This window comes from Lutra lutra, chromosome 7, assembly GCF_902655055.1.
Source record: "Lutra lutra chromosome 7, mLutLut1.2, whole genome shotgun sequence".
Lineage (NCBI taxonomy): Eukaryota > Metazoa > Chordata > Mammalia > Carnivora > Mustelidae > Lutra > Lutra lutra.
Genome location: NC_062284.1, coordinates 110,343,491 through 110,368,128, shown reverse-complemented (window position 1 = coordinate 110,368,128; position 24,638 = coordinate 110,343,491). Strand labels below are relative to the sequence as shown.

Below are 24,638 nucleotides of genomic sequence, written 5' to 3'. Positions count from 1 at the left end.
GTGCGTTGGATTTTTTCAGGGCTCTTTGAGCTTTACTTTCTGCGCTCTCATGGTAGGTGATCTCATTTATTCCATGGGCTTGAAGACCATTTATATATTGTTGCTCATTTCTGTCTCTGGTTCAGACTTTGGTCTTGTATATGCAGTTGCTGACTGGACATCTTCAAGTATATGTTTTCCAGACATCTCCAACTTAATACATTCTCAGTGGAACACTTGAGTTCCCCACCAAACCATTTCTTCTTTCTTTTACTTAATAACTCTTCTATTCACCCAGCTGTTGTAACCAAGACAACTGATAGTCATCTTTGATTCCTGTTTCTTGCCTTCTATTCACTTTCAGATCCTCGCCCTCCCCCCGAATAGTTACTGTCAGCAAGTAGTTGCATCTGCATCCAATATTTGTCTCTAATTTGTCCACTTTGTCATCATTGTGATTCTCTAACAGTAGTCCTCTAACTGGTTTCCCTACTTCTTCTCATGCCTCTTTTCCATTCGTTTAACTCATACTGAGCAGACTGATCTTTTTAGAAATACAAGTTGTATGCTGTGTCTCTCCTTCAAGCTTTAACATTGTGTTGGTTTTTCACTGTATCTAGAATTAAATCCAAACTCCTTACCTTTGCCTTTTGATATTCTCTTCATCTGGACTTTTTTTTCCACACAATTTTCCTGACATTGCTAATTGAGATTTAATATTAAAATCAAATGCATGTGGGTTAAAACTCTTGAGTTTCTAAAAACTTGAATGGACTTGATTTTCCTCCCTTTTATCTTATCCCCTTTCCTCTTACTCTTCATCTTAATTTAATAAAATCACACCCGATTCAAATCATGACTAGCCCTGTCTCAGTCCCCCAGCTCTTTGATTTGATTTGGTATCTCTTAGGCCTCTTTGAGAACTGTTTGGGTTGTTTCATTAGCATGAGGGGAATTTCTTTAAGGCTACCAGAGAAGTTTTTCTGCTTATATATCTGTCATATACTATTATCGTTGGAAGAGACTTGGAACTTTACTTCTTGTTTTTGGTGACACTTCATCTTCTCGGTTCTGTTTCTTCACACACTGAGCTTTCTGCCTCATTGTCCAGTTCTTTGTTTTGTCTCTAGCTGCCCCATGGTTCCATTTTTAACCTCTGTTCATTGTTCTCCATTTGCTGTTTTATTGAACTCATCTGTTCCTCTGACTTTCGCCTTTATGGGAGAACTCTAAAATCTCTATTGTCTAGGGTAACCCCATGTTTCCAAAACTATCTTGAATCTTTCTTCTCTTGGATGCCCGGGAGTTACCCCACGTTTCTAACACTAACCTGCATGAACTTCCTTGATAAACTAACTTCTTTGTCTCATGATTCCATTTTTACCAGTGGTATTTTTCTTGAAACCTAGAAACATTAATAATTTTTGGTCTTTTCTTTTCATTACATCTGATATGACAAAAAATTCTTTGGTTTTCATTTTTTAAATGTATCTTAGACTGTCTTTTCTTCTGTTCTCCCCCTGATGCCAGCTTAGGATATTTCCTTATAACTCCTCATGCTTAGTTTTGGTGATAGTGTTTTGGCTGACTTGACTGACTCTCTCTGAACCTCTCTAAAGCACTTTTTACTATGTTTGTTCTAGCCCAATATATGTGGTGAGTGCACGACATCCAGATTACCCTGCATTTTTTCAGGTCCTTCACTGCCAAGTTCGTTCACATTCTTCACTCCTGTCTCCTGTTCCTTCCAGTCCTCTGTCTCCTCTGCCTAGTCCTGCGTATCTTCTCACATTTCACCGTGCAGTGTGCTCACTCTTAACCTGCAAGCTCTTCTGCCTAAGATGTCTTCTTACCTATCCTATGTTTCTCCGTTTTCTAGTCATGCTTCTCTTCTTTCCCATTGCCATCTGGGAGCAGTTCAACCTACTGCGTGCGTGTCTTCTTGACTTCAAGCTGGGCCAGTGATAACACTGGGTTGAATACCGATTTGACTCATGTTATCAAAACGTAGGTGGAGTCAACAAATGTCATGTGTTCCAAAACAATTAAACATCTGAACTTCTGTGTTCCAGTTCCTTAAATTCAATCGGAACAGAGGGAATGTTGAAGTCTTTAAAGTAAGGCAGCTTAGGTGCAAAGGAAAATGTTGGAAGGCCACAGAAGACTTGAAATCATCTTTTGAGAGACTTACCACCACCAGAAAGGGTCCTTTTAAATATTAACAGAAATAACAAGCCCGCTGGAGAATCTGTATAACCCATGGTAGTTGCATTTTACTTGGTACAAAGTGGAGGGAGATGACTGAACTCATGTCTGCTTCTGTTTGTGTTAAAGAATCTATTAGGAAGATTAACCCTTCCAGGTGGTCCCGCCTAGTGTATGTTGTAGGCATTAAACGAAAAAATAACAGTGGTTTAGTTCATGGAAGGAAGTTCATGCTACTCTTTAGCAGAAGTGATTTAATGTACAGGTTCCAGATTGCCTGGGTCTGAAACTCAGCAGAACCACTTTCTAGCTATGTGAAAGTCACTAAATACCTCTGGGACTCAATTTACTATATGTGAAATAAGGATGATAATATCCACTTCATGGCATTGTGGAGAGGACACATAAACATTGTGGAGTCAGTACACATAAACTACTTAGAACAGTGACTGTCTCAGAGTATGTGCTTACTAAGTTTTTACTATTATTATGTTATATATGATATGACTGAGAAAAGATGACTCATTCCCAATTTTCAGAAAGAACTATTTATTGTGAAACAGGAAATGGCTCTTCAGAATGTGTATCTTTTTTTTTCTTTTTTAATACCCGATCTGTCCTTGGTGACCTTTGTTTATTTTGGCTTATTTATTCATTAACAAGTATCTTTTAACATTGTTTGTAGCATTATAGATCCTTAGAAGGGCAGATTTTAGGAGATCATGATGTTTTCAATAGATTCTGAAAAAGACTCCAGTGAGGGTTGTGTGAAATATGGGTCTCGTGGTCCATCCGGACTTCTGAAGAATCTGTAGATAAAGCATCTGATTTTATCAGAAGGTTGGAAGATACACATTTTCGTATGTGTTTTCCATTTCCACAGAGAGCCTGGTGCACATTTTCCCAGATTTATGTAATATGAGCCTTTCTGAGATCTAGATGAATGTCTTTCAAAACAATTTCTGCTGAAATTGCTGCACTTGGCCCTTTTCAAAGAGACATTGTCATTTGCATGTGATACCTGGGAACGCTCAAGTCTTTGGACCTAAGGAAATGGCAGAAAGTGGCTCAGAAGCTACTGCTTGGTCAACTTTGTGATACCAGCATGCACTAATGCTCTAAGGAGGCAATGCAAATTGTTAAAACTTCAGAATAAGATATATTTTCTTTTTATCAAGATTTTTTTTCTGTTATCTGTTGATAATGGTTGCCTTATGATTCTGTGAAAGAGTATTTGTGGCTTGAGGGGCTCTAAATAATTTGCCCATTTTGGGTCTGAAATTCCTATTGTTCAGATTTGGTCATTGGATGAAGCTGTTTTGTTACTGTTCCTATGCAGTCTTTGCAATAATGTGAATATGTTTCTTGTCCCTTTAGCAGCCAGGGTTGTCAACAACCATAGTTTCAGAGGACAAAGGCAGATTTTTGTAGGTGTGAAAAGGTCATGAGCACAGGGTGCGACTGTGGTGAAAATAATGTGTGCTGTGGCAGGTGGTGTTGAGGGGCTGGAGGTGGGCTTTTTGTAAAAAGGGAGGTAAAGGATGAAGGGCATGTCCATATTCCTGCTGCCACCTACATCTGTCCAAATTAATGTCAAAGAATTATTCTCTTAGTATTAAATTTATAATGCTTTCTGGTTTTAGGTCATGAAGCTGTTTCTGCACCATTGCTAGTAAAGCCGAAGGCTGTATAGCCTCAGTTTTCTTATCTGTAAAATGAGAGTATTAATGCCCACTTTGCTGGATTTTTATAAGGCTTCAGTGGGAAAACACACAGGAAGACCCTAGCTAGAATATTGTAGGTCCTCGCCAAGTGCTTTTCCCTTTCCTCTCAACTTGGTCCGTGAAATTTACTTAATAACATTTTCTTGCTCTTATTTATATTTCTTAATCTTACTGCCCACCAGACTATAAATTTTTTATGGTTAAGTACCATTTTTTTTCATTCTTTGCATTATGTACCTGTACCTTTCCCTTCATAGTGCAACCTGTTTTACATTTATTTATATGACCATTTAATTAGGTTTTCTTCACTTTTGGTCTAGAAACTTAATGATGGCTAGGGCCGCATTTGATTTTGCTGAGAAATATAACTTTAAGGCCTAGACTAGTGCCTGGCGTGCAAGAGTGTTATGTAAATATTTGTGGAATAAATGAATGGACGATTGATTAATAAGTTAAACATAGTAGGTTCTAAGCAAATACTTGTTCTGGGAAGGTTGAAACTACCTATCATATTCCTTCCAGACATAGTCTGAGGCCTTGTAGGGGGCTATAAAAAGTTTGCAGAATTTTAGCTAGTGCCTTAGATCTTTAAATAACAGGGTGTGTGGAAAAGAGAAAAGGTTTACAAAATACTTTGAAGTGGTTCAGTACTTAATGTTATTTTAGTGGGAGGTCAATAACCTTTGTTACAGATATGTTATTATGAAGAACTCTTTAAGTGTAAATTACTATTATTACTTTTAGCTAATATTTTTAAGTATTAATATCTGTGAATACTAATATTAACTTAAAATTTAGAAGGACAAAGCTGTCAAACTCTGCTTGTTTTCTTTGGTTTGCAAACTTTGCGTAAACCTGATTTTATCTGAGGGGAGCTTTGAGGATGTGTGAGAAATGGGTGTGTCCTCCTCTTGGCAGGGCTTCTCCAAATTATTGAATTCTTCATAAATCTTGCTTTTCTGTCCCAAAAGCTCTGTTAGCGTGTCATTCATTCATCCAAATGCCAACTCCCTTCCTTCTCCAGGATTTGGGCACTTTGCTGATACCTGGCCTGGTAGATGAATCATTTCACACATCAGACTGAGTCAGCTTCTTTACCTTTCCTCTAATCAAATTACAATTTCACTTTGAGGTAATCTCACTGGATATTAGTAGGTTGAGCTCAATACTGTTTCACAATTGGATACACACAGAAGAAGGGAAGAAGCCCTGTATATGTCAGCAGTTTTTTGCTGTTCATTTGATGTGTTTTTTTAAAAAGCTGACATTTATTGAACATTTTTCATGTACCAGGCACTATGTGAAACATTTTTTTAAAAAACATTTTTATTTGTTTATTTGACAGAGGGAGAGAAAGAGCACAAGCAGAGGGAGCGGCAGGCAGAGGGAAAGGGAGAGGGAGAAGCAGGCTCCCCACTGAGCAGGGAGCCTGCTATGTGAAACACGTTTATGTATTCTCTCATGAAGTTCTCAAGCTATCACTGTGACAGAGCGACTATTCTTAGGCTCATTTTGCAAAGGACACAAAGGTCCAGCAGTGATTTTTAACAGTAATTAGCAGCTGGAGTTTATTGAGCACTTACTGTGTTCTGGATATTGTTCTGTGTGTTTTTCTTTTTATTGACTCACATAACTCTTATGTCAGCCATAGCCATGTGAGTTATGCCCTCATGTATATATGAGGAAACTGAGGCACAGACATCTAACGGCTTCCCAGGCAGGAAGTGGCAAAACCAGGCTTGGAATCCTGGCAGTCTGATTTTGTAGCCCATTGTCGTAACTGCCACACCACACACCCCGAATTGTCTAGCTGGACCGCGGTGGAGACTGGTTAGAGCCCAGGCTCCCTGACTTCAAAGTGTGGGTGTGTGTGGCCCAAAGAGCAACCTCAGCCATCTGGAAGAAAGCAGAATGGGTTCACTTTTTTTTCTCCTCCCTAAGTTCCCAATTGTGCCAAAAGAAATTGACTTAATTTTGAGTGTTTCTACGCTGTTCCTCCAGAGTAACAACTGGCAGACTTTTGAGATAGTGGACTTAGTTACCCAGCCTAGGTTTAATTGTATTACTCTGAATAATGCCAGCTCCTGTTTCTTCTATATGGCCTGGCTGCTTCAGTGGAAGATGCAGTTATGGAATGTGTTTTCTGAAAGGAAACTCATTATAGTATAACTGAAGAGAAAATGTTTGTACTACCTGATGGCATGTTCAGTGAAGCCCTGGGGTTACCACATTGGGCATAGAATGCTGAATTATATCAAGATTCAGAAAAAAGGCTTGTGCTTAGAATTGCATCATCAGCATGCATATCTTCAGGTTTCAGTGACTTTTTCTTCCTTACTGACAACCATTTGTGGCCAGGAGGTCAGTAGCAAAGAAGGGATTAAGTTGTAAATATCCTGGCTTAAACTGGTATCCTAGCTTACCATTCAGTGTTTTATTTATTTATTTAAAGATTTTATTTCTTTATTTGACAGAGAGAGAAAGAGAGCAAGCACTTACCAGCACAAGCAGGGGGAGTGGCTGGCAGAGGGAGAGGGAGAAGCCAGGCTCCCCGCTGGGCAGAGAGCCCTGTGCCAGGCTCAGTCCTAGACCTTGGGATCAGGACCCGAGCTAAAGGCAGATGCTTAACAGACCGACCTACACAGGCTTTAAAATGCTTCTTTGCTCTGAAAGTGTTAAGCTTTCCAGACATATTTTTGTGTTTTATAAAATCTTTGTATTACCGTTCTTTAAGTTTTTAATTTCAGAGTCATGCATTCACAATTATGCATACCTGTATATATACATCCATAAATACATACTTGTAAGCTTCTATTTCTCTATTGCTCTATGCTTGACAGCACTATTTTCATATGGCTTAAAAAATAAGGTTTTAAAATTTCTTTTTTCTTAGTAAGATGTTTCAAATGTGATTTTTGGATTTCCTCAATGATTATATTATATATGGGCTTTACATTTATGTTTGATTTATATTAAGTAGTATGCCTTGTATGAAGCATATGTGAATTCCACAATAAGTGAGATGTACTACATGGTATCACCGGATTATATTGTCCAGATGATGACTTCAATTATAAATGTACACTCTTGGGATTAGAGGCCATTCTGCCACTGTATTCACTCAGTCCTGTCACTCTCAGGAGCTTAAGGTCTCGTATTTAAAATTCCCAACTGAGGTTCAGAAATAGCATCTCTAAGCTGGCATTGAAACACTGGATTGACTCTTTTTTAAAGATTTCATTTATTTGTCAGAGAGAGAGAGAGAGAGCGTGCGAGCGAGCACAGGCAGGCAGAGTGGCAGGCAGAGGCAGAGGGAGAAGCAGGCTCCCTGCAGAGCAAGGAGCCAGATGTGGGACTCCATCCCAGGATGCTGGGATCATGACCTGAGCTGAAGGCAGCTGCTTAACCGACTGAACCACCCAGGTGTCCCGGATTGACTCTTTTTTATACTTTAAATCTTTTTTTTTAAAAAGAAGCTTAAAGATACCTTTGGTGTCAGCTTTAAGTTGTGAAATAGCAGTGGGCTTAATTGATGTTAATGTGGTATCTATGTGCATATCTATCTAATTTGTTTTTAAACCTTATATCATACTGTTAAAATAGCTGCAGGTTCATCCCAACTGATTCACATCAATGTTAATCCTCAAAACAAACAGAAAGTAGATAGGCCATTTTTTTATCCCTTGTAGAAGTAATCTCTGGGGGAAGGGAAACCCTCAATTAACTGAAATACTTGAAAGTGTTGGGATCTTTTATTGGTTTTATTTTTTTGGATGGAGGATCAAATGAAGGGTAAGTGCTTGCTGAAAATTTGTAATTCCGTTAATTTATTTCCTTACCTTATAACCATGACATAAGTAAAAATAGTCCTTTTGAAGGTTTTTGTTGCTCCTACTTTTGAACCCAGCTAAAAATTGGGCTTCAACAATGTTGACTCTCAAACACATCTTGGAACTTTGTCCTCTTAATTCCTTTTTGTCAGATTATGATTTTATGGCCTCCTCCCTGTTTTAAAAGCTAAGGGCAGAAGAGAAATTATGATATTTGAGGGTTTTAAATACTGTAGATGGCCTCTGTTTAATTGAAGGTTGATATTATTAGAGTAAAATTTCAACACAAATTTAATATTTCTAGGAATGCTTCAGAATTTATTTTTTAAGTTGTTTTAAAGGGGTACCTGGGTGGCTTGGTTGAGTGTCCAACTCTTGATTATAGCTTGGGTTGTGATCCCAGGGTTGTGGGATCGAGCCCTGCCTCTGGCTCCATGCTGAGTGTGGAGCCTGCTTGGGATTCTCTCTCCCTCTCTCTCTACCCCTCCCCACCTTCTCTGAATAAATGAATGAATGAATAAATAAATAAATAGTTTTAAAATAACTTTGAAGCTATGCCAAAATCAAGCCCGGGATTGGGGAGCCTTCTTCTCCCTCTGTCTGCCGCACCCCCTGCTTGTACTTTCTCTGTCTCTCTGTCCCTCTCTCTCTGACAATTAATAAAGTCTTAAAAAAAAAAGAAAGAAAGAAAATAGTTTTAATGGGAGCTGTAAAATAAGGAATTGGATCCATGCTGTATGGTATAGATACTTGATAGGTGTTTGTCAAATGAATGGGAACTTTGTGAAAGCACTTTCCTTCTTACAAATAGCTTTTTCACGGAATCCTCACTCAACCCTGTGAAGTACATTTTCTCAATTTCCCAGATGAGGAGACTAATGCTCAGAGAAGTAGGTGGTTTGTCTAGTGTCTCCTAGTAAAACAGTAAAGGTGTGATTCCAGTTCAGAGCCAGAGTCAAGGCCAAAGTCAAAGTGTTTCACAAGGCCCAAGATGGTCTCCTGTAGCTACTCAGACCTTCCTCTTTTGATCCATTTCCCCCACTTTCCACTCAGGCTCCAGCCACATCTGCTTCTTTGCTTAGATTCACCAGCACACTCCCTGCTTCAGAGTACCTTTGCACTTACTGACCCTATGCTTGGGCCACTTTTGCCCCAGAGGCCCTCTTTGCTGACCACGTCACTTCCTTCAAGTGTTTGCTCAAATGCCATCTTCCAGGTGAATACTCTGTTTAAAACTTTACCCTCCAACCCCAGCGTACTGTTGCTCAGCATACTCTTTTCCCCCATAGTGTATGCCATATAATGTATTTATATATTATTTTTAGTTGCAATTATTTGTCTCCTGTGCTAGGATGTAAAGCTCTGTGAGGGAAGGGGTTTTGTCTCTTCCTTGTTGTGGTATCCCAGCAGTCCTGGGCCCTCAGTGGGAGTTCAGTGGATATTTGGTGACTGACTGACTGACTGACTGACTGAATAAGTGTAAAGCCTAAGCCATTTGCACTAAACCTTCCAACTTTCCACTTATTAAGGGTATACTTGGCAAACTAATCAGGTTGTTTTGGCTGTGGAGGGCATTCCAAATTATACTGCTTCATTAATGTTGTACCTTCTACATTTTGGCTCTTTTTCTCTGTAGTTTTTTTCTCTCATCCTTGAATATAAACTATTTTGTTTATTTAAAAAATCAACTGGATTTTAAAATGAAGTGTTAGAAAATAAGTCATTATTTTATTAGATATTAGTGGGGGAAAGTGATACTTAAAGGAAGGAACTGCATTTTTTAGTTAGGTTTTTGTCAAGTAAGCTGGCCTTTTCTTTTTACATAGATACTGTTGTCATTAAAAACCATCCTTGTCTGTCTTTCCTTTCCTCTTCCAATCCCTCTTCCCTTTCCCTTTCTCCCTTCCCTCCACCTTTTTTGAAATATAACTGACATATAACTTCTTATAAGATGTACAGCATGTTGCTAACACCTCCATAGGGTCACACAGTTACCGTTCCTTTTTCCTGGTGAGAACATTTAAGTTCTACTCTCTAAGTAACTTTGAAGTCTGTATTATTAACTGTTATCACCATGCTATACATTAGATCCCTGAAACTTACTCATTTTATATCTGGAAGTTTGTAGTGGATGTTTGACCAACATCTCTCCATTTGTCCCACCCTTGAGAACCCTGGTAGCCAATGTTCTAGTCTCTGTTTCTATGAGTTTGGTTTTTTTAGGTTTCACATTTAAGTGAAGTAATATAGTATCTGTCTTTTACCTTCTGATTTATTTTGCTCAGTCCATCCTTATTTTTTAATTTGCATTTTATGACTTGGTGTTATTAAAATATTAGGAAATAATTAATTTAATTTAATATTAATTGCCTCTATTCTTCAGTATAATATTATTTCCAGAGGAATAAAGTTCTAATTTAGAATTGGAAACATGGAGAAAGAAGATTCAATATGTAGAACCTGTATCTGTTTTGTACTTACCATATTCTAGAAACTTCTCCTTGGGGCTGGGTATTAAAAGATGAACAAAACATGTATTTGATTCACTGGTTAAAAAAAGTCTCAATATAATGTGGCAAATACTTCAGTGGAGGTTTGTACAAATTTTTATGTTACATAGTTTCTAAGGACTACATGGCTGCTCTAAAGTGAGGAGCTCCTGTACTGTTGTAGGTTATATGATTCTCTTCTCAGCTTTCATGGTCATCTAAACACAATTGAAATTGGTATGTCATTACAGCTAGAACTCAGTTATCTCTGCTACTAGACAATTGTTGGAACAAAGGAGTGATATGGTCCCAAATTCCCAGATACAGGCCTGTGGAAAAGTTGTTTCTGGTGCAGGGCAAAGTGAACACTAAGTAGAAGGGAAGAAGAAGGAAGGAAGAAGGTGGGGGGAAGAGCACATGATGTGTGTGTATACCACAGCATGCGCATCTGTGCCACCCGCCTTTGGGAAGGATTGTCTTTTATTCCGAGATTGCCCTTTCTCTTCTTTTATTATGCAAAAGAACCTTTTTTTTTTTTTTTTTTTTTTTTTTTTAGTAAATGATATTATAGTGAAAATAAATGATCATAATTTTTTTGCTCAGCATACTCTTTTCCCCCATAGTGTATATCCCCATAGTGTATACTATATAATGTATTTACATATTATTTTGATGGCTATTTTTTAAAAAGATTTTATTTATTTATTTGACAGAGAGAGAGAGACAGAGATCACAAGTAGGCAGAGAAGCAGGCAGAGGGGGAGGGGGAAGCAGGTTCCCTGCTGAGCACAGAGCCCAATGCGGGGCTCAATCCCAGGACCCTGGGATCATGACCTGAACCAAGGCAGAGGCTTAATTAACCCAGTGAGCCACCCAGGCGCCCCGTCACTTACTATTTTAATGACTTTATCTGGAAAAAAAGAAAAGTCAACCTGGTCTCTTTTGTAATTCCACTGATAAGTAAAACTCTCAAAAAAGGGAATCACTGACAAAGATACTTCAGAACACTGTGTAATTCTTGCAGCCCTCTGTTTGGGGCGGGGCGGGGTGGGGCGGGCGCGATAGCCCAGCATGCTTTAGGAATTTTCTTGTGTTCAAAGGCCCTGGTTCCATCTCTGGAAATAAGCCCTTAGGTGATGAATTAATAATAGAGAGACTGACTTGGACTTCTGACTCTGGCTTCTTTTCTGTCTTGTGGGTGAATTTGGTGGCAGGAAAGTAATCTACACCTATACTTAGGAATTGATCAATTTTAAAATGTTATATTTCTTGTCCTGACAAGTTGCAGTGACTGCCTCGAATTAGAAGATAAAGCATAAGGGATAGCTAATATGAAGGGTTGCAAATAGAAGTATCTATTAGAAGTTGTGTGTGTGTGTGTGCAGTGTGTGCACTTGAATGTGTGTATGTTTTTCTGTATTTATTTTGATTGGAATGAAGCATCAAAATAATGTGAAAGCCTTGAATCCTGTAATTTTGCTGCTGCAGCCACTAGTTTGCAACTGTGGAGACCTTTTGGTTTTACTTATAAAGTGGAAAGTGCGTATTTGTCAGCTTTTGGGAAAGGAAAACTGGAGAGATTCATCAAAGAGTTGATTTCATCAACATCAAAAAGGTGTTGATTGTCCGAGCAAGTAGTATAATGAATGTATTGTTATTTACTAAGACTTGAAGTTACCTGTCTCCATTGTTTACTAGTTTAGGGCAGATTTTATGCTGTTTGTTTTAAAATGTGTAAATGCTTATACAAAATCATTCACATTTCCCTTTGCTTTTAGATTACAACTTTTCTTAACCAGATCGCTAACCATGACAATTTCTCCGTAGCTGCAGTGGGGGTGCTGGTTGTTAGTTGCTGTGATTCATTACCATCACTGTCACCGTTGTCATCGTTGTTGGTACTGGCGTTGGCTCTGGGATAAAACTACCTGGGTTCGGATACCAGCTGCAGCTCTTAGGAGTGGGTGATGTTGGACAAGTGACTTAGCTGTTCTGAAAAACTGGGATATTAATAGCATCCACTCATAAGTATTCTGCCGATTCAAGGGGGATGATGTACGTAAGGAGCTTAGTCCAGTGCTGTGCAGCAGTCAGTGTTCATTATCATTGTCGTCATTCTTTTACCTTGAAATACCAGCACTGGTGTTTTCTGCTATTCAGTTTATTGTTTAAGTTTGTTGAATACTCAAACCTTGGTCTCATATTTTTGGACACTGTATTATCTGTGTAGCCATTCTATGAGACATATTTTGAACCTGTGAATAAAAGGGCACTCTAACAATCAGCAAAGTGTTTCCAAACTTCCTAGTAGATTGGAAAGAGGTCTAAAAGCAGTCCACTGTCCATTCACTTCTTTCCAGCCCAGGTAAAGAAGGATGCTTTCACTGTTGTAGATGTTCCCACAGACCTTCTTTTGTGTGGAAATGGAAAGTTTCCCTGGTTAGTTTTAAATAAACTAAAAGAGAAAGAATTTCAAGGATGAAGAAGATGAAAGAGGGATTTTATAGTTAATGCTTTAAAAAACAGGGGTTTTCAAGTGTGCCCTCACATTAAAATCACTTGAGATGATTTAAAAAAAATCTGTAGTCATGGAAACAATGCACTACCACCAACATTGTCATCTATATCAACACACGGTTTTTAAACCCACTGCTTTGGATACTGTAATAAAGGCCTTAGAATGGTCAAGTCTTTCATACTTATTTTAGCTGACATGTTAGTTTGGGGGTAGTTTCTCACTTGTTTATTTACAGTGAAATAACTTGTGAAATCAACATGTTATAGTTCATAGGACAAGAGGCCTGACACTACTTGGTTCATTTGAAAGATTTATAGTTTTGTGTCCCTGTTTTGATGAAATATTGCTGGTTGTATTTGTAATTTTGTGGGTATCAAAAACAATTCCTAATTTAAGCATAGTTCGCTAATAAAAATAAGATTCCGTTCAGTTTTCCTGAAATAGGTGCTATAGGAAGAATGCCGCTTATATCTGTGTTTAGAAGTAAACTTGGTGCTAAGGATTTGGACAAACCACACGGTCAGGCAGTTAGGCATTTTACCATGTGTACCAGCATGCCATGCCTCAGTCCTTTAAGGCTAAGTCAACTTTATGTTTAGTGATAAGCTCTCATCACTACTATGAAACTAGTTTTCTATAACTATAGGTTGATATGTTTTGTGGAAGTAAGAGTCTCATGACTTTGTTGAAGTTTTAGAGGGTTGTGTGTGAGGGACTGATAGTATCCGTGGTTGGGGATTTATTCACCTTAAGGAAAGTTCTAAGGAGATGAGATGGAGGGGGGAATCAAAGGCCATGTTTATATTCCCATCTGTGCTGGTACTGTAAAAAGGCCGAGTAATAGCTTAGGACATTTTCAGGTGAAAAGCATTGGCAATTTAGTAGGATTTTATTTTATTTTATTGTACATCTTTTGAATTGAAATAATTGGTTATAAATATTGTTCATTAGGAGCTCAAATAATGTTACTGCTTAGCTTCCAGTGCAAGCATCATTTTATAGATTCACTGTATTTCCACATTCATTTTAACAGCCTATGTGTGAATAAGTTACCAGCCCACATTATTTTTTTTCCTAAATCACTTTGCATTTTTTGCTTTGATGACATAGCTAATAAGTGTTATAATGATGTGGGCCTTCTGTATTTATTTGGTTGGCCTATTTGCGAGTGTGAATTTAATATTCTGATTTTCAACCACTTAAGTTTAATGGAATCTTAGAGCACCAGACCGAAAGGACCCCTCGCTTATGTTTTATTTCTTCTACCTTTGCTCCTTTTTGCTTTGCAAAGTCTTGACTGAGTCAGGCCCCAAGGGAAGATGGGCCAGTATTGGATCCATGATCCTGTGCCCCAAATATTAGATGGGATAGAATGATGGAAGCTGTTGACTAGGGGAGGAATGAGCTGCTTTTGCCAATTACAGACAACCATCTAATCTACAGCCAGCCCTTGAAATCATAATAAGGGTGAGGAGAGATGTGTGTGTGTGCATGTGTGCATTAATGTGTGTGTGGGGGGGGCGTTGGGCTGTGGCTAAAATGTACATAGCTCCTATTGATTGTTCTTTGGACACAAAGAGAATTTGTGTGTGTGTGTGTGTGTGTGTGTCTCTCCCTTTGAGGGAGGAGAGAGAGGGCTGAGGGAGAGGGAGAGAGAGAATCTTACCTAGTGTGGAACCTGATGCAGGGCTTGATCTCACAACCCTGAGATCATGACCTGAGCTGAAATCAAGAGTCAGATGCTTAACCAACTGAACCTCCCTCTCAGAGCCCTGAGAATCTTTGTTTTTTAATTTGAACTTTCATCCTCCCTCTACTATTGAATTCTATGTCCATGTTCCCAGTCCTTCTCGTACTTGTAAATTTTAAAATTATTTGGGTATGAACACCTTGTAAGTGGGAGTAGTCATTTTCTTCAGCTTATTGATGAGAATTGATAAGAGGATGCTGGGAGATGGTGATGGAAAAGTCATGCAGGGGGTGCCTGAGTGGCTCAGTTGGTTAAGCAACCACCTTCATCTGGTCATGATCTCAAGGATCCTGGGATCAAGCCCTGTGTTGGGCTCCCCACTCAGTGGGGAGTCTGCAGTTCCCTCTGCTCCTCCCCCACTTGTACACGCTCGCTCCCTCTCAAGTAAGTCTTTCAAAAAAAAAAAAAAAAGAGGCATATGGGAGAAAATATCTAATGCTTAAAAGGCAAAAGAGGGACAGTACGAGTGAGAAATGTAATTGCCAAGTGGATTGACCACTTAGCTGGTTACATTATTTTCTTGGGTGAGAAACATATGCCGGAAATCAGGTTAATTTTAAGAGTTGTTTCAGATTAGCAGAATCTGACCTTTTGAATCTTACCATGCTATGATAGTTGGGTCAGTTATCTCCCCTTTAAACAAATGCTAATATGGGATGGATGGGTTGTTGTGCTAATGACCTTCATGGTATTACATAATCACTTATTGATTCCTCATTATTTATGGTTATGATTCTATGGAATTCTTCTCTGGGGGGTGGGGGCAGGGATGGCCTGTGTAGACCAGAGGTTTCCATTGGAAGAGAGATGACACAAGCATCACTCACTGCCTTGTCTGCTTTGGGTTTCTGAGATGACCTTTAATTTTTCTGATTTACATTTTATTTCTAAATGTTTTGTAATCCACCCCCCTCTCTCCTTCAATCTAAGTTAATTTCAAAGTGTTTAGATTTTCAGGTGGCTTGGATTTGGGAGGTGGGTCATTTTAAATTGTTAAAATCTAGTGTTAGTGCTTCATGTTCAAAATGTATTGCCTATCTAATTTTTACTTTTTATCATTTATGGTATTTTCTTTATGGCCTAGTAGCTGATACTTTTTATAAATGTTTCTTTACAAAGATATTTATTATCTGCTTCTGGGACTGGTTCCATAGACAGTAAACTTAAATCATTGAAACATTCTAGATTACTCCAAGTGTTTTTTTCTCTGATCCTGGCCTGTTGTACATTCTTATATTACCCCTTTACATATCTTACTGGGATTAGGGAGATGAAAGCAAGGAGTTTGGGAGAAGCATAGCTATTTGAGGCAATCTGAGGGCCAGACATTACAAGAAGAGCCCTTTGCTCAGACTGATTTAGTTCCTCCTTCAGTGAGAATGAAAAAAATGTTTTTTTAAGTTGTTGCTATAATGGAATTGGCTCTTTGAGGAACACTCCCCACTCTTTCTCTTTCGGTCAGTCTTTAAGGAGAGGAGATCATCTTAGAAAAATTTAGTCTATGCTAAAGGATAAAGAATAGCTTATTGCTGTATGTGTTAATCTTGGGAATGGTCTAGAGAGGAGGTAGAGAAGGGGTTCATTCAGGCTGATCCTTTATGAATGGGGCATGTTGGAGATTGGTTGATTTCTTTCTGTGTTCTTTCTCTTCTTATGTCTGCACACACCCAGTTTTCTGAAATAAGATATTCCTCTTCTTGCCTTATATTGAGTTTGAGTGTTGGACAGTGGTGAAAAGTTCTGGCCTTGGAGCCAGTCCGCCTGCATTTGAATCCTGTCTCCACTGCTTGTTGGCTGTATGATTCTGGGCAAGTCACTGAATTTCTTTGTGTCTTGATTTTTTTCATCTGTTAAATTGGCAATAGTATCAATTATATAGAATTGTTGGTGAGATTAAATGAGATATAATATGTGAAAATGCTTAGAATTACATAATAAATGTATGCAGTATGTGCTTAGTAAATGTAAGCTATTACCATTATTCCATTAGGCAGATGGATAGTCTGCTTCACATTTGCCTATGACATTACATCAATTTGGATAGAGAATAAATTTTAACTGCCTAACATTAAAAAAGAAAAAGACTAAATGTTAATTGCCTGAAATTTTAAAAATAGCCAAATATATGAATCTCTTGAGTATTAGTACAGCGACCACAAAGATTAATCATTGTTGTCACTACTTAAATGATGCTTTGCTTTTTGGAGGAAAGGCTTTCATTTATAGATGCTTTCATAATCTGTATGTGCTGAGTTATGTAGTTCTCCATGTGGATGGTCTGGTTTTTAAGCTTTATATTAAAGTTACTGTAACAAAAATAGGATTAATTACAATTTCTTCTAATGATTTTAAACTTGATGTTGACATTAATAAGATTTTTTTTCCCTATGCAGCATCAAAACTTCCATGCAGCTTTGAGGTATGGGGTCTGATTTAGGACTTACAGGACTTCAGTGATTAGCCAATAATGGTCCTATGCATGTAACTAGTTGTTGTTTAAGGATATATAGCTATGTTCATAAGCAGCCTCGTTTAGTATTTTTTTAACTAGTTAATTTATTTTGAACACCTGAAACAGGTAGCAATTAAGGAGAAAGCTTGGTCTGACTAAATTTAGTTCTTAGTCTAAAGCTAGATTTTTTTTTTTAAGTGATTAAGTATATGGGCATAGAATAAGACATATCATAGTTTAACTCAAATCCCAAAGTCTTTTACTCTAAGGTACATTACATTAAGCTTTTGGGGACCTGTGAGGGTGGTGGTGTGAGGGGAAACATACTGGTTAAGAATAATTTCTAAATTTACATCTTGTTTTTAGCAGTGATGTTCTATATACCTTCAAAAATTTTGACTATTTCTTGTTCCTTTGTATCTGGTAGAGAAATCCTATGTTTTCAAGTGTCCTGTCCATTCTCATTGAGGCTTACCTTCAAGTTGATGTCAGGAGGCATTGTTTGGGGGGAATTACCTATGAGGTCCTGGGTACTTGGGCTAGCATGTGGATTGTGGGGTGTGAGCAGGGGAGGAGGGCTGTGTGGAGAGGAGTCATGTGGACTCTGAAGAGGAGCCTAGCTCTCACTCCTGTCTGCTGGGCTGCTGGTGGTTGTAAGGTGGGTGCTGTTAATTGTTGCACTTACCTCCAGAGACTAGGTGGCTCATGCTTTATGTCTGCTGTAGAGCATTTACAGGGAGGCTGGCAACTGAGGGTGGTTCAAGTGACTGGCCAAATATTGTTAAAGTCCTTCTTGAGTAGTACAAAGGGAATGTGGAAATGTGGTTAGAGACCTAGGCACTGCGCCCAGCTCCGAAACTCATTCATTGTGGGACCTCAGTGACTACCTTGAATTTTCTTTTTGGAAAAATGGAGAATAATAATAGAATGCCACCTGCTTACCTCTAGGAGTGTTTTGAGGATTAATGTGTTAATCACCTTGGATGAAGGCAGCAGCCAACTCTGGTTATAATTTCATTGCCTTTGCAGAGAAGTTCCAGTTTGGGGAATAAAATAGTGAAAATAAAACAGGAATGGAATGGGTCTTCCACAACTTGGTGTGCTTCAAGTCCAGCTGTAGATCAGGTTTTCATTCTAACTGGGGAATTTTAACCTAAAAATTTTATCTAGTTTTTAGAAATGATACCAAACCAAATGTCTGATGTGCCGTTTGTGGGAAAAGAACAGATGTTTATTCTAAGAACATATTAATGAAGCTGCTAGAGGTTTTCTCCCACTGTTTTCTCCCACTGTGAGGGAATAAGATGGGTCAAAAGAGAGCATAGATTTAAGTAGAGTCTACTCTTACTGTCCCATTACTGGTGTGTTCTTTTTGAGAGATTTGATATTACTTCATCTTGTTGGTTTTTCAAGTTTCTTTGACAAAGAAACTATATAGATGTCAAGCCAAACCAAAACAAAAAATATAAACATACACATACAACAGTTGCTTTAAATACCAAGGGTGTCAGCATGAAATTAAAATGAATTTACTGACATTTCTGCTTTGAAATTTTTTTAGTAAAACTAATTTAAACCAACATTGAAAACTTCTGGCTTTACCTTATAATGGGAAGTTTGACCTTTTTCAGTGTTTTTGGCTCAGGGGTTTTGACATGGGGGTGTTTTTGGTTAAAATGTGCTTCAACTTTCTAATGGCTCTTGGGATTTTGGTCAGTCTTTGGTTGTGGAATAGCAAATGCTTGTCCATTGTGTTGGTACCATGTAGTTTTCAAAGACAAGGTCTCTGACGTAGTGGCTATGGTATCCCCTCCTGCCCGTGTGTAATTGTTAAAAAGAACGCTGTTGTCATGTGAATTCTTATTTTTTTGAGCTTGCTTTTGAAGTAACTTTCACAGAGAATTCCTGTTACCTAGAAATTGATGACAGACTTACACCATTTCCTTTTTTTTTCTTAGACGTTCCATCCTCAGAGCAGCCTGAACTGTTCCTAAAGAAACTTCAGCAGTGCTGTGTCATTTTTGACTTCATGGACACGCTATCTGATCTTAAAATGAAAGAATACAAGCGCTCCACTCTTAATGAACTGGTGGACTACATTACAATAAGCAGAGGCTGTTTGACAGAGCAGACTTACCCTGAAGTAGTTAGAATGGTGAGTTTCTTTTTTTCGCCGCGGACACTTTTAAGCACCTTCCATAGTGACTCACAGGTGTATTGATTGCAGAGTCAGGTCACTGGAGGTCACCTCCACAAATGAGAGCCAGCCTTCTGAGAGCTAAGCTAAAGTAGTCGGAACAATACTAGAATTTGAAGAGTGTGATTTCAGGAGAATGAGATCCAGAACTTTTCACCTACAACAGTACTGGAGGAATCAGTGACTTCAAAATATGAAGCCAAGATTGCCAGGTACTCTTGGATTTCTGGCATTGCGAAAAGAAAAGCTGCAGGAGAATCAACACGAGTTTTAGATCTGTGTTTGAAAAATATTCAAGCCTGTTGGATGTCTTAACACCCCCCCCCCCCCGGTTCATTGTGGTAAATTAGAAATGGCTTTAACCATAATAAAATTGTGACTTGTAGAATCTAGTTAAAGCCTGTCCTGGCTTTATAAACTAATCATTGACTTCATAATCTTGAAATCAGGGGTGATGTCTTGCATTATTTTTGAACTGTGTCTTGCACTTTGTGTGGTCATGAGGAGTTACGAGGAGAAACATTATTAGCATAATGGAAGTAACTATGTTCTTATTGAGTCAGTAATTAGTTTTTAAAAAGCTAAGCCAAAATACGGTTTTCTGATAGATTTCTATGGGAAGATTGCCTTCTTTGGCATCCCTGAAGATCTTGGATCTAGAGAGTACGTGCTCTTGGGGGAGGTGGAGCTCTTCTGCTAACTGGTGAAATTGTGCTGCAGAGATCCAAAAGGGTCAGTGCACCACTGGGAAGCCCTTTGGAGAATCTGGCCCACTCCCTCTGTAGTCCTGGAAATCTGTCTCACTTTTCAGTTCCAACTTTTATCATTTGTGTTCAACAAATACAGAAAAGAGACATCTGTGATGGAGTAGATGTGGTCAAAAGTGAACAGTACAGATTTGGGAAGGGATGTGAATTAGCATAACTTGAGAAACAATGACTGATGTGTGAAGATCATTTCAAAACAACGTCCAATGTATTCGCCAGATCCATATCTGAGTGTGGATTGCCTTTGTTGTTCATTTCCGAGACTGTTGTAGCATAATGTTTTGTAGATTAACGTTAACATTGTACCTCTTGAGCAGTGGTTCTCAACCAGGGGTGATTCTGCTTCCCAAGGCACTTTGGCCATGTCCAGAGACCTCATTTTTGGCAGTTGCAACCAGGGATGGAAGGGGCCGGATTGCAGCTTGACATCTTATGCTGCACAGGACAGTCCCACAGTGGAGAATCATCAGGCCCTAAATGTCTCAGCCATTGTTGAGAAGCCCTGCTCTGGAGTTTGCATGCTATCTAGAGATCTTAACCTGATATTTAGGGTTTCCTCTAGTCCATCTAGCTTCTGCAGAGAGCAAGGCCTGTTGCTTCTAATCTACCCGGCCTTAGCCAGCAGAGGTATCCACTGTTTCTAACTTCCTTCTCCTGTATCATTCCATGGATAGTCCATGCATATGTAAGCATATATGAGCATATAGGTATAAACACACAAGTGGTGGCATAGTGTACACGCTTATCTGTACCTTGCTTTTTTTACTTACCAGTATATCGTATATATCATATAGTATGCATAAAGGTGTCTTACTCAGGTTTACAGCTACGTACTATTTCATTGTTGGAGGCACCCTAATTTATTTAACTACCATATATATATATATATATAGGTATACACACACACACACACACACACACACACACGTCGGTTTCCCTTTGTGTGAGAACAGCTGTGTATTTACTGATTTGTTTTTGTTTTTGTTTTTGTTTTTAAATAGCCTTGTTTTTCCCGTTTCTGGACCTTCATGTGTTTCCTGGCCCCCGCCTCTAGTTCTGATTCTCCCCTTCCTTCCCAGACTTGGCTTAAAGTGCTTCCACTGTTGCCCGAAAAGCCCTGAGTTGTCTCCTTCCTTCGGTTCCTCCACATCTTGGCAAACCACCTTTTTGGAATTTGTTCATTTGCTGCTTTTTAATTTTTTCACATGTGTTAATCCAAGATTTCTAATTATGCTGTAGGCACTTCTAGGCAGAAACTATGCCGTGCTCGTCTCGTGGCCTCCAGAATACCTCCTAACACAGGCCTACCTAAGGTTTGTTGAATGAGTGAATGACTTCTCTCTTAAATGTCAGCATTCCAGGCTCTCGAATTATGATTCAGATATTGAATGTTCTTGGATTACATTCAGTTTTTAAATTCAGTATTTGGCATAATAAAAAAATTTTTTTATTCTTATGAAACCAGCTTGGTTCTAAACCAGTTTTGGTCTTTTAAAGGAGACTCTTCCCTTCTCTGCTACCCTCTCCCAAATCCCTACCAAAATTTTATTTTAAAAGTCTCCTGTCAGTTGTGTGTGAATGTGCATTTTAAAATATACTTGAGCCCTACCTTAGGAGGTGTTAAATCTGTAGCACACATGCTATTCTAGGGCATTAGAAAATTTTCTTTCCAGTTGGTAGGTTAGGATTCTCAGAGGTATAATTTATTTTTCGTACCTCATGATTTGTGAAATTGTAGCTATTATTTTTACATGGTTCTTAGGCCATCTGGGAGCATTTACAGAGCAGAGCTAGTGGGGAAGAGTACAAAGAGAAAGGACTTTGCAACCACACAAGCCTGGGTTCAAGTGCCAGCTCTGGCCACACTTAACTTGCTCCATCACTTTGGACAGAGCCATCCATCTTCGGGGCCCTTGGTTTTTGTGTGGTGCTGGGAGGTACATGGGATCAGGGGGAGGGTGGCCATGGTCCTTCCTGCCCTGCTCCATAAATACTCTGCCTGAGTAAAATCTTTGTGCTTTGCTTGTACATCAAGGTTCTCACCACCTCAGATCCGCATGCAGTCTGACAAGCTGGGCGCTGATTGCTCTGTAAGAAGGGCCGGAACCAACGCCCCACTTGGTGTGCTCTTGCCACCTCTTAGGCCCCTTCTATTTGGTGTTGCCACTGCCTACTTTCCTTATCTGAATCATTATTGCCCTTTTGGGCTTTTTGGGAGGATTGGCAGTAAGGATGTGTATAAAGCTCTTAAAATAGTCCCTAACACATTCAGTCAATAATATTATTATTGTTTGATAATTCTCTTATTATGTACTTGATTTTACAATCATTGGTGGAACCCAGAGTTTCTATTTGTGGACTTAAGATGCTGTCAACTGGATGTATGGTCCTCAAATTCTGCAATTCCAAGATGATCCTGTCTGTGGAGCGAAAGTCACTGTTCCCACCGAGTCTGCCTTGTTATTGTAAAATGCAACTGCTTCACTGGGATTAAGTGAAGGAAATGGTGGTGCTTTTAGTGAAATATCAATGAAATGATAGCTAGGTTTTATAAACTAGGATGAATCATGACTTAACCAACGATGACATGTTCTGGTGTCAGCACTGTTAGGAGAAGCCTTTGATTTAACCTGATGGAACTTATCCTGTGAGAATTCTAACCCTGTTAGGGCAAGAAAAGAGTGACAGATAAAAGTAATCAGTGAGTTGTGGAAGCCATTTTTAGCATTTAAATGTAGTCTGGATGCCACCTCAAGGGCTGCTGGAATTAAGAAAGCAAAACAGCTCTTTATGTGTAAATAAAATAAAAGAATGTAGCACTTAACTTACCTGCAGAAGAGTAGTGTGGGGTAGTGGAGAGAGCCCCAGACGGAAAACGTGAAAGTGACCTTGTTTCTCATCTTCCACTTGACTGATGGTGAGATCTTGGGCAAGTGATTTCTCTCAAGCCCTAGTTTCTCTTGTGAATGGAAGGGGTTGATTACGATCACCCCTACCTTCCAGCTCTGAACACAGTCAGCTCTTTTGGTTTCAACACAGTCTGAGAAAGTTAGAGCAGATTCTGCACCCAAAATAGTTGCTTAGGTCTGTATTTCTCATGAGGGCAGATCTGATGGAAAAACCAGAATCAGGGATTGTAGTACTTTTAGGCTTTGGCGTATTCTGCTTTGTATCAGCTCAAGTGTCAGGCTTCTGTCCTTGAGGCAGTATTTTTACCACATTATGCTAATGTTTTCTTTTTGGTTCTTTTGCCATGCATCCATTTGAAAGGCTTTTTAGAATCTCTGGCTTTCCCGGGCATCTTGTACTTTGCCGCGCTGCACCCCCTCCCCCCCCAAACTCAAATTTTCTGTATTTTATTCTTTTTATATCTGCACATCTTCCTTTCCAAAAATGTCTCTTTTGGGTGTAGTTCGAGTGTGAGTTGAAATCTCATTGCTGAAGACATTATTTTAGTGAAGTCCAGGTAAAGTTTACTGAATGACTTAGAACTGCATTTTTACATTTTGATGATAAAAAAAGGCAGGGCCCTGCTCTACCAACAAACTCAAAACAGGTAGACGGGATTCTCAGGAACAAATAATAAAATGTTGTTATATGTGCATTAACTTAACAGAAGTATGTACAAGGCAAGGAAGGAATAGAGTGGCGATTGATTAGAGGTTAGTAGAGAGGGCCAAGGAAGGCTTTTCACAAGGTGAGTGAAGCCTCTTCAGGGTGCTGAAAGGTGAATGTGTGTTTTCTAAGTGGCTGAAATAGTGTTGAAATTAAAAAGAGAATTACATGATGTAAAGGAATTTCCAAATCCCATAATATATTCAGAGAAACACGGTAGTGTTGTGTTGTTGCGGGATTATGTGTGTGTCTGTGTGTGTGTTGGGGAGCGGGAGGAGGTGGATGGTGGCAGTGGAGGCTGTAGGTGAGGACCAGATCCCCGAAAGAATCTCCTGGACAATGGATAACCATTGAAAAGTTGGAAGCAGTCGAGTGACATGGTGAGGTTTATATTGTGATGGCGGTGGACCGGAGAGATTGGAGGGGGCTGAAATTGAAGGTCAAGAGGGCTCGGTCGGGGAACTGTTGTTATAGAGAAGTTGTAAAGGGCCTAAAGCAAGCGTATAAGTAGAGAAGGAGAGGAAAGGACAGCATTTGAGACTCACTTAGCAGGTAAAATTGAAGCCCCTTGGCATTTGTGTGGGTATGTGGAGTGTGAGAGAGGGGAAGGGATCTAGGATAGATTTGCAATTTAGGGGGTTTGTTGTGTTGTTGTTTGAGAAAAGTACAGCAGGAGGGCGAGCAGTGCGTGGATGGAAGCTGAGGGGAGTTACACTTTTGATGTATGAACTTCAGAGTTCATACTTTGAAGTATGGAGGTTATAGGACCTAGACGTGGAAAGCTGGAGATGAAGATTGGTAATTACCAGTGTGGGAGGAAGGCAGGAGACAAAGAACAGTGCTGGAATTCCAGGTGGTACAAGGGAATCATGGGGGAATCTGTGCGCTCTCCTGCAGGTTGGAACTAGCGGGTTGAGGAGAGCATGGAGTAGAAGGAAGTTGAGATGATGACTGTAGACAGTGATTGCATGAACAGTGGTGGAATCTTTATTAGAATAAAATCCTATCATTTCCCTCTGGAGGAAAGTATATCTTGTTGCACTGGCTGTTCGATAGTATTACTCTCATACTTTGTCCTTATGACTTATTGGTTTCAAAGTCTGCCCCATTCC

General features: G+C 39.2%; 1 protein-coding gene across 3 annotated transcripts in view; it reads left to right on the top strand.

Moving 5' to 3' along the window:
• The window catches only part of PPP2R5E (protein phosphatase 2 regulatory subunit B'epsilon), a 144,447-nt gene that overhangs the window by 56,163 nt on the left and 63,646 nt on the right, over window positions 1-24,638 (top strand). For all 3 annotated transcript variants that reach the window (XM_047736457.1, XM_047736454.1, XM_047736455.1), the window contains exon 3: window positions 18,906-19,102. In XM_047736457.1, coding sequence (XP_047592413.1) covers window positions 18,906-19,102 — 197 coding nt within the window. The remainder of the gene's footprint in view (window positions 1-18,905; window positions 19,103-24,638) is intronic.